At 35.6% G+C, this 11,035-nt stretch overlaps 1 protein-coding gene across 1 annotated transcript in view; it reads left to right on the top strand.

Moving 5' to 3' along the window:
* Window positions 1-4,810: 4,810 nt before the first annotated feature.
* Window positions 4,811-11,035, top strand: part of LOC143234379 (tachykinin-like peptides receptor 99D) — a 90,494-nt gene continuing 84,269 nt past the window's right edge. The window contains exon 1 of the mRNA XM_076471695.1: window positions 4,811-5,519. Within this exon, the coding sequence (XP_076327810.1) occupies window positions 5,095-5,519 (425 nt within the window). The 5' untranslated portion in view covers window positions 4,811-5,094. The remainder of the gene's footprint in view (window positions 5,520-11,035) is intronic.

Here is an 11,035-nt window from a genome sequence, read left to right as displayed (position 1 = left end):
TTTAACTTTTTAACTATTTTTAACTTTTAACTAATTTAGCAGTGATAAACTAGAATGAAGCCATCTAGTCAGCAGCAACCGCCGCTAATTCTTGAGCGACACTTTTACCAACGAAACCGTCACATTGTAACGTTCCTACGGCTAAAAGAGTGAGCATGTTGAGTAGCGGGATTTCAAATCCTCGACCCACACACAAACTGCGAGTCGAGAGTCTTAACCAACACGCCATTACAGCACTAAAAACATTGGTGGTTGTGAAGTTTGTCTGTGAACATGACAATCGAGCCATTTTGTGCGAACTTTACACAATAATTAATTACAAAATGATCTGTACAGTATCGAACATAACCCTGTATAGCAAACTGACTCGAAACTTTCGGTTCTAAATTAGAGAATCAAAATATGTAACGATTACATTGTATTATTTTAGAAAAAAAAAAAGAGAAGATATTCTAGGTAGGTTATATAACGTCAATGTTTTTCATTTGTTTTATGAGTTAATATTTTACGCTAAACTTCATTATTTAGAACCCTCCAAAGTTTAGACAATTAAGTAAACAGATCACGCCCGAATTCCACGTTCTTATATTGCATATTAATTTCTAGCTGATGTTTTAAATCATTTTAAAAAGTTGTCTCACGTATCGTTGGTGGCGTAAGTTAACATTAAACTGAGAACAAACCGATATTAACTAAGAACTTTCAGGTATTAAACTACTTATTTTATTTTATGAACACCATTTCCTAACCTTGGGAAGAAAACAGAGTGGATTCAAAGCAGCGTTGAATGAGGTTAAGGCCGACAAAAGCCGTGTTTGATTGGTTGGCTCTTACCGCCGCGAATGATATAATATGGCATTATTTTCTGCACCGTAACCATCCATATGTCCGCTATGAACGAATTAAGGTTAGGCCTATGTTCTATATGACAATGCATTATTTTATATTTCAAAGAAACTTTCTTTAATGACGTTGTGCACTTTTTGCACTTCTTCTAAAAGAAAAGTAAATCGTAGTAAAGGAAATTTTGCAATTGTTAAGGAAAATCGTCAACTGTGGTAGGGAGACAAATTCCGTTGTATAAGTTAAATAAAAGTCCAGACATAACTTCTGTGCGAATTTTTTTTATTTTTAAAATTTCATTACAACGTTTAGACCTAGTGAGCGAACATTCTGCTCTAATTGAGAAGGCCCGGCATGGCCAAGCGTGTTGAGGCGTGAGATTCGTAATCCGAGGGTCGCGGGTTCGCATCCCCGTCACGCCAAACATGCTCGCCCTTTCAGCCGTGGGGGCGTTATAAAGTGACGGTCAATCCAACTATTCGTTGGTAAAAGAGTAGCCTAAGAGTTGGCGGTGGGTGGTGATGACTAGCTGCCTTCCCTCTAGTCTTACACTGCTAAATTAGGGACGGCTAGCTCAGATAGCCCTCGAGTAGCTTTGTGCGAAATTCAAAAAACAAACAAACAAACAATCTAATTGAGAAAACACATAAGGAGACACGTCTGTGTTTTGGGTTAAATTAGGTTTCCGTTCACGAATAATTAGTTCTTCGTTTCTTGTCTTTATTCTATTAACGTTGTTCTCCTTACATGATATTTTAAAGTTACGAATATTAATTGGATTAAAAACATATAATCAATTCTACTAAATTCAAAGAACTATTCAAATAACATTAAGAAATGTTATGGAAGACAACTTGAATGACCCACTTTTAAAGTAAAACAAAACCATAAAAAAACTGACATCGCACAAGTAATTTACAACAACTCAAGAACCACCATTACACTTCCCTCTTGTTTGATTAGTGGTCTGAAAGTTCAAAAAAACTTAATTACCATCTGCCCCGTACTTTCATCTTAAGGCGGTTACACTCACGAGCTTATACCATTCCTAGATTTTCTACTACGCGACAATAATAAATACAAAGTTAAAAGTGTTTTAGAATTCCTAAGAATTATCAACAGTCAACACAAAATGTAAAGTTTTGTGGTAGTCTCTGTATGAACACGTGGGAAAACGACAAACCGAGCTCGAGAAATGATACGTCAAAACATTCCTCCCAATTGCATAACAAACAGCTTGGAAAATTCAGGAAACCTATTTCGTTTTGCACTGCAAAGCTATCTCATCTGTCAAGATAAAACCTGTAAACAAATAGACAGCCCTCTGTCACCTATATTATGCGAATTATCCACCAATAAAATAGAACGTCAGGCCACTAACATAACACTACACTGTATCATACACTGGATTAAGCATGTCGATGATGTAGTTTGTGGATTTGAAGGTAACAACCACCAACAGTCATTTCTACCTGACACGCAAACAACATTCACTCTAACATCAGATACGCTTGTTAAGAAGAAAATGAAAATCGGTGTTAAGTTACATAAACATATCAACAGAGAGAAACTCCAACAGTTTTAACACGAAAATCTTCTTCAAATTTAGTCAAGTTAACTACATTAAATGTGATTCAGTCCATTTAACACAGTATTTACCAGATGTGGTAGAAGCAACCTGTAACGTGAATTAGATGCAACATTGTTACATTTATTAACAAATGTCACTAGAGCCTTGGTGAACTAAAAAACATTATTTAACCCCCGCTAGTACAGCGGTAAGTCTACGGATTTACAACGCTAAAACCAGGGGTTCAATTCCCCTCGGTGGGCTCAGCCGATAGCCCGCTGTGGCTCTGCCGTAAGAAAAGCACATGAATTTCAACTCAGACACAGTAATAGGTGTCTTATCACATCATGACTATGTAACCATTAACATTTGGAAACACATATTTAACAAATACAGTCTAAATATTAGAGGTATTTTTATTTAAAAACTGACCACTGAAAAAATATCATCTGTGGAAAATGTATTTTAAAAATACGATCGATGCGTTCATTGTAGTTAACACCTTATGTGGTTAAAATAATCATACACTGTCCTCATAACAGTTAACACCTTATGTGGTTAAAATAATCATACACTGTCCTCATAATAGTTAACACCTTATGTGGTTAAAATAATCATACACTGTCCTCATAATAGTTAACACCTTATGTGGTTAAAATAATCATACACTGTCCTCATAATAGTTAACACCTTATGTGGTTAAAATAAATATCCTGTCCTCATAATAGTTAACACCTTATGTGGTTAAAATAGTTATCCTGTCCTCATAATAGTTAACACCTTATGTGGTTAAATAATTATACTTTCCTCATAATAGTTAACACCTTATGTGCTTAAAATAATCATACACTGTCTTCATAATAGTTAACACTTTATGTGGTTAAAATAATTATACAGTCCTCAAAATAGTTAACACCTTATATGGTTAAAATAATCATACACTGTCCTCATAACAGTTAACACCTTATGTGGTTAAAATAATCATACACTGTCCTCATAACAGTTAACACCTTATGTGGTTAAAATAATATACACTGTCCTAAACAGTTAACACCTTATGTGGTTAAAATAATCATACACTGTCCTCATAACAGTTAACACCTTATGTGGTTAAAATAATCATACACTGTTCTCGTAACAGTTAACACCTTATGTTGTTAAAATAATCATACACTGTCCTCATAATAGTTAACACCTTATGTGGTTAAAATAATCATACACTGTCCTCATAACAGTTAACACCTTATGTGGTTAAAATAACCATACACTGTCCTCATAACAGTTAACACCTTATGTGGTTAAAATAATCATACACTGTTCTCGTAACAGTTACAACCTTATGTTGTTAAAATAATCATACACTGTCCTCATAATAGTTAACACCTTATGTGGTTAAAATAATCATACACTGTCCTCATAACAGTTAACACCTTATGTAGTTAAAATAATTATACACTGTTCTCGTAACAGTTACAACCTTATGTTGTTAAAATAATCATACACTGTCCTCATAACAGTTAACACCTTATGTGGTTAAAATAATTATACACTGTTCTCGTAACAGTTACAACATTATGTTGTTAAAATAATCATACACTATCCTCATAACAGTTAACACCTTATGTGGTTAAAATAATCATACAATGTTCTCATAACAGTTAACACCTTATGTGGTTGAAATAATCATACACTGTATTCATAATAGTTAACACCTTATGTGGTTGAAATAATCATACTTCGACCAATAATGTCTGCAGCTAATTCTTGCATATTTTTCCAACACATACATACACTGTCCTAATAATCTTTGCATATTTTGTCCAGTTTATTTAATAAGGAATCGCCCGATAATATTTTAACACATTGCCTTATAACAGCTCACATTTTGTTCAAGTTACATAGTTACATATCGCCTCGATAACGTTTTTGCACGTTGTTCAAATAAAGTATTCATACATTTATTGGATAACATGTTTTAAAAAATTGTCCCTATAGCTTTTTCACACACAGTCCAGAAAACAAGAAGAACTCTTTGTAAATTGTCTGGATAAAGTTTTTACATATTATCTATCGCTTTCTTGTCTAAGGATCTAAGTTTCTTACTTAATGATGTACGCCAGCATGTTAACCAATCGTATTGAATACATTTTTATATCTGTAAATTTCCTGTCCAACAGAAATGGCTAGGTTGAAGAATCAGCATAGTTGATTGGAGTTTCAAAGTAAACCTGGTACATTTTTCATAAACTCCTCGAGCTGCGTTGCTAATCGACGTTCCATTAGATCGAAATTCATTCCACCGGAGATTCGTGTGCTTCACGAATGTCGTTGAAGTTGTTGGAAAGAGGGCGCTGTGTTCTGACTCTGCTGGCTAACTCGCAGAGCAGTTACTGTAGATTCTTTCAGTCGCTTAAGAATCTGTCTTTGCCTCCTACTGACCTAGAACTCTCCTCTTTGAAGCATGTTCGCCATCACTGAAAATATCGTATAAAAAGATAAATAACTGAAGTATTCGCTGTTATTTAACTAATTGACATCCGACTTCTTTTTTTTTCTTTTCTTGTTCATTTCACTTCTTTAAACGTTTCGAATGGTACAACACTGTCATCTGGCTTCTACCCTGATATAAATAAGATCAGCTGCTGGTTCTTAAGTCTGTAGAAAAACCCTTACCAACAGAAATGACTCAGACGGCTACATCTGTTATGAACAATCTAACGTACCTGGACAATGGCACATCTGGAAACTTGAGTGGCGTTGAAGTGAAAGATATTCCTCATGAAAATGTTTTTCTTCAACCTTGGTGGCAACAGACCCTCTGGAGCTTGGTGTTTGGAGGCATGGTACTGGTGGCCACAGGTGGCAATCTGATCGTCATCTGGATTGTCTTGGCCCACAAACAGATGAGAACCGTTACCAACTATTTCCTAGTAAACTTGAGTCTAGCAGACACCATGGTGTCTACACTGAATGTCATCTTCAATTTTACATACATGTTGAATGGGGACTGGCCTTTTGGTAGAGCTTATTGCAAAATGTCCAACTTTATAGCCATCCTCTCGGTATCTGCCAGCGTCTTCACCCTGATGGCTATTTCCATTGACAGGTACGTTATTGGTATCGTGTCCCTACTTGAGAGCTAATTTAGAACTCCTTAAGATGATTATTTATTTATATGTTTTGTTTAGTTTAACCTAAATGCTTCCAAAAGTGCTCTGTCATTCCAAAAACATTAACATTAGAAAGTGTCCTGCCATTCCTAGATCTTAACATTAAACAAATGTTCTACAATTCCAAGATGTTAACACCTAAAGTGTCCTGCCATTCTTAGACTTTAACATAAGAATATCTAAAATGATTATTGTACTTCACATTATAAATAGCCATAACGTAACTATCAAACTACTTTCTAAAGATACCTATTTTATGTTGTGTAATATTCTGTTGGATCGTTATTTTGAGTAATAAGCACAAATTGAATAAACATACAACTCTTTTGATTCCTACTTATATTACCTGTATTGTTATATCTTATTTTGGACATGTAAAGTGTCAAGATATTATTGATATTTCTAATGACCACACTTTTAGCTACCTTTAGACACAAGTTTCTGTTTTACTGATCATGGAACTTCCATGACCTTCAACCAAAATCCGTTCCAATTCAAATATTTTGTTCTATAGCATTTTTAGGACTTAGTACTTATGAGCATTGTGCTGTATAATCAGTAAAATAACAGGAAATATTAGAATAACTTAAGTGTATAACACGGATGTCGATAAATTACGTACGTTTTTAAAACTAGCAAAATACGTCCTGCAAGAGAAGACATTTCACAACATAAAACAGAGAAGAACAAACAGAATGGAGTACTTATCCTAACATGGACAGATAGCTTAAACTTAAGTAACATGATGTGTTTTTACACAGTGTACTGTTGAGGTATAAGAACAGTTCAGAGACAAACATTAAACAGTGTATTGTTGAGGTACACAGATAATTCGTGGACAAACTTTAAACAGTGTACTGTTGAGGTACACAGATAGTTCAGGGACAAACATTAAACAATGTACTGTTGAGGTATACAGACAGTTCAGGGATACACAGTAAACAGTGTACTGTTGAGGTACACAGACAGTTCAGAGACACACATTAAACAGTGTACTGTTGAGATGTACAGAGAGTTTAAAGACAAACGTTAAGCAAAGTACTGTTGAGATATACAGATAGTTCATGGACAAACGTTAAACAGTGTATTGTTAGGATGTGTTTGTATAAAGCAGAGTGAGATGAGAGATCTAGAGGTTAGTAACGACTCCAGCCAAGGTATTAAGTAATGTAAAACTCCATTAACTCTATCTATAACCAGGACCAAAGTTTAGGACAAGTCTGTGGTATTGGCACAATTTTTCGAAATACTGGTAGACAACTCTTCTTACGTTTCTGTTACATCATCGTAAGGCCCGGCATGGACAGGTTGTTAGGGCGCTCGACTCGTAATATGAGGGTCGTGGTTTCGAATCTCCGTCACACCAAACATACTTGCCCTTTCAGCTGTGGGGGCGTTCTAATGTGACGGTCATTTCAACTATTCGTTGGTAAAAGAGTAGAGTTGGTGATAGGTAGTGATGGCTAGCTGCCTTCCCTTTAGCCTTACAATGCTAAATTAAGGACGGCTAGTGCAGATAGCCCTCGTGTAGTTCTACGCGAAATTCATAAACAAACAAAACTATTTTGCGTGAAAAAACATTTATGGACAGAAACAAAACTATTTACAGTTTGTCTAGTAGGACTTATAGGTTATCAAAACTATAAGTTTCCACGTTTCATATATACATATAGTACTGGATAAAGTAAAAGTGTTAGGACAGCATAATATTTTCTTATTCTTTCCATTTTATATGACTATTTCCTCTATGCCATTAGAGAAAGTAAATTTCAACACTGTGGTAATGATTCACTGATCCCTGTTGATAACTGAATGAGTCAGGGTTAGAATATTTATCATTCTTTAGAATTCTTATATACTTGTATCAAGGACAAGTCATAAAGGTTTTGTTTGAATGAATACCCTGATCACATTTAGGGTCTGAAATAACTGTCGTGACACCCCTTGAGTATATGTATATATATAAAGAATTTGGGAAAGGGCTATCATATGGTACCGGTATATGCTAGAAGAAATCGACTTTAATAGCAGTTCACAAATAAACCTTGATAACAAATTGTGTTTAACACTATATATTAAGTTTTGTTGTCATCCCACAGCCCAAAAAGCTTATAGAATTATCAGTAGAGCAGAGAGTTCGCATAAAAGCTTTATGATGCTGGTTGGACTCTCCAACAAATTGCTACAGACTTGAAATGTTCCCTGAACATTGTTAAGCACGCTATAGATCGTGAGACCGAGACAGATGTATTTGAAAATAGGAAAGGAAAAGACAGAACATCTAAATTATGTTAAATATCTTTGTTTATGTCGCCATCAGGACAGAAGGAAGGCTGTCACTGATATCAAGCATGAGATAAACAACCATGCACCAAACGACAGAAATTTGTCCAAACCTACAGTATCAAGATGACTCAACAAGAATGGAGTATATTAATGTGTAACAGTTAAAAAACAACATTTGCTTCGATCTCCAAATGTTGTCACGAGACTAAAATGTACTAAGAAGTACAAAAACTGGACTATTAGTTATTGGAAAAGGGTGTTATGGACGGATGAATCCAAGTTTGAAATACGTGGTTCAAAGCACAGGTTGTACGTCCGGTTGAAGAAATATAAAATATACTTATGTTAATACATATCATCTACCATGAAGTATGGTGGAGGCAGCGTGATGGTATGGGGTGTTTTTCTGTTGAAGCGACAGGAGATGTTCGCTAAATAGATAGAATAATGAATAATGGACCAGCGCGAGTACCATCAGATGGTGACCCATCATGGTATACAAAGTGGTTTGTGTATTACTGGTAAATGATTCTACTAGCAGAAAGATAACGACCCCAAACACTCATTCAACCTATGCAGAAATTACTTAGCTAAGAAAGAAGTTGCTGGGGTCATTCAAATGATGCAATGGCCTCCACAGAGCCCCGACATGAACCCACTTGATCGTATCTGGTATTTGATAGACCAAAAAATTGTCAAACCGAAATTTACTTCGAAAGAAACTTTATATAGACATTTCAAATAAAGTCCCTAAAGAAACTTTGATTAAATATATTACCACAACGCATGAAAGACTGTCTGCAGTTATTAAAGCAAAAGGGGGAACACATAATATTAACTGTTTACTGAACTCAAGCACTTTCACTGAGTTTCTGTTGTACCAAATATGAAGATTAATAGTGTGTTAATGTTTCATCTGTGGTTTACCTTCCATTGTTCTTTGAAAGTAACCTGAAATATAATTTTGACTTTGTCCTAACACTTTTGCACAGCACTGTATATTATTATTCGATAAAACTACAAAACAGTTTATAAAACCGATTATATCAAACGTAAGGATAGCGTGAATCACATCCAAGTCTTAGATGAAATATGTTCAAGTGTTATTTTATGGAGAAAAAGAGAGAAAACTAGGAAACAAAAATCACAGCCACAAAACAAACATCCAACACCGGGCCACAAATCTAAAGGTGGTTCATGGAAAAAAAAAGAGAAAACTAGGTAACAAAAATCACAACCATAAAACAAACATCGAACATCGGGCCACAAATCTAAAGGTGGTTCATGGAGAAAAAGAGAGAAAACTAGGAAACAAAAATCACAACCATAAAACAAACATCCAACATCGGGCCACAAATCTAAAGGTGGTTCATGGAGAAAAAGAGAGAAAACTAGAAAACAAAAATCACAACCATAAAACAAACATCCAACATCGGGCCACAAATCTAAAGGTGGTTCATGGAGAAAAAAAGAGAAAACTAGGAAACAAAAATCACAACCATAAAACAAACATCCAACATCGGGCCACAAATCTAAAGGTGGTTCATGGAGAAAAAGAGAGAAAACTAGGAAACAAAAATCACAGCCACAAAACAAACATCCAACACCGGGCCACAAATCTAAAGGTGGTTCATGGAGAAAAAGAGAGAAAACTAGGAAACAAAAATCACAACCATAAAACAAACATCCAACATCGGGCCACAAATCTAAAGGTGGTTCATGGAGAAAAAGAGAGAAAACTAGGAAACAAAAATCACAACCATAAAACAAACATCCAACATCGGGCCACAAAACAAACATCCAACATCGGGCCACAAATCTAAAGGTGGTTCATGGAGAAAAAAAGAGAAAACTAGGAAACAAAAATCACAGCCACAAAACAAACATCCAACACCGGGCCACAAATCTAAAGGTGGTTCATGGAGAAAAAGAGAGAAAACTAGAAAACAAAAATCACAGCCACAAAACAAACATCCAACATCGGGCCACAAATCTAAAGGTGGTTCATGGAGAAAAAGAGAGAAAACTAGGAAACAAAAATCACAACCATAAAACAAACATCCAACATCGGGCCACAAAACAAACATCCAACATCGGGCCACAAAACAAACATCCAACATCGGGCCACAAATCTAAAGGTGGTTCATGGAGAAAAAAAGAGAAAACTAGGAACCAAAAATCACAGCCACAAAACAAACATCCAACATCGGGCCACAAATCTAAAGGTGGTTCATGGAAAAAAAAAGAGAAAACTAGGAAACAAAAATCACAGCCACAAAACAAACATCCAACATCGGGCCACAAATCTAAAGGTGGTTCATGGAGAAAAAGAGAGAAAACTAGGAAACAAAAATCACAACCACAAAACAAAATCCAACACCGGGCCACAAATCTAAAGGTGATTCATTATGTAAGGTTTCTTTTTTCTTTTCTTTTCTTTTTTGAGATGTCTGCGGAAGTAAGACCAAAATTACGTTGGTGGTAAACATTCCATCTAGTTTAACCTCAACTTCGCCGGTCTCACACGCTTAGAAGAAGAAAATATAAAGAACAGGTACAGGTGTTATAGCCTAGAACATCTGATATTTTTACCACCTTTCGCTGGAAGATATTTGTTGAGAGTTAGGATCTGTTACACATTTATGTTTATCTGGATATGATGGATATACTTGTGCTCGACAACACCTTAACTCTTATCTGTAGCTCCAAGTAGTGTCTACACTAAACAGTGGTGAAAAACTGAGTGACGGGAACCAATTCAATTGTTAGGCAGCTTGGGGACGATACCCCTTAATTGCATGACGACTGGATACGGAAGATCCTAATTAGATCAGGACAACGGCTCTGAAAGCTTATGACAGCAGGATGTGTGACACATCTATAGCACAAACTTGACTTTAATAGGAGGTTTGGCCAATCACCTGTGGTCTGAAACCTCACACAGTCCAAAGACAGTCAATGTAGAACAATGATACGTAGAGTAGAACAGATACAGAGAAGGCTAGTTCCCTTGAAGCCAGTTCTGTTGTAAATAACGGCAGGGAAAGATAAACTATTACCCAGAGAGGTAATACATATAATGAAGAGATTAGCTTAAACTCAGTCAAGAGGTCAGCATCAGAGGAGGTTAGTTGTTGTGGTAAAGTTTGTTTCTTAAAGATGGGAA

The sequence above is a fragment of the Tachypleus tridentatus genome, chromosome 12 (genome assembly GCF_004210375.1).
Source record: "Tachypleus tridentatus isolate NWPU-2018 chromosome 12, ASM421037v1, whole genome shotgun sequence".
Classification (NCBI taxonomy): Eukaryota; Metazoa; Arthropoda; class Merostomata; order Xiphosura; family Limulidae; genus Tachypleus; species Tachypleus tridentatus.
Note: the sequence above shows the minus strand (reverse complement) of the source record. Positions and strands in the feature narration are given on the sequence as shown.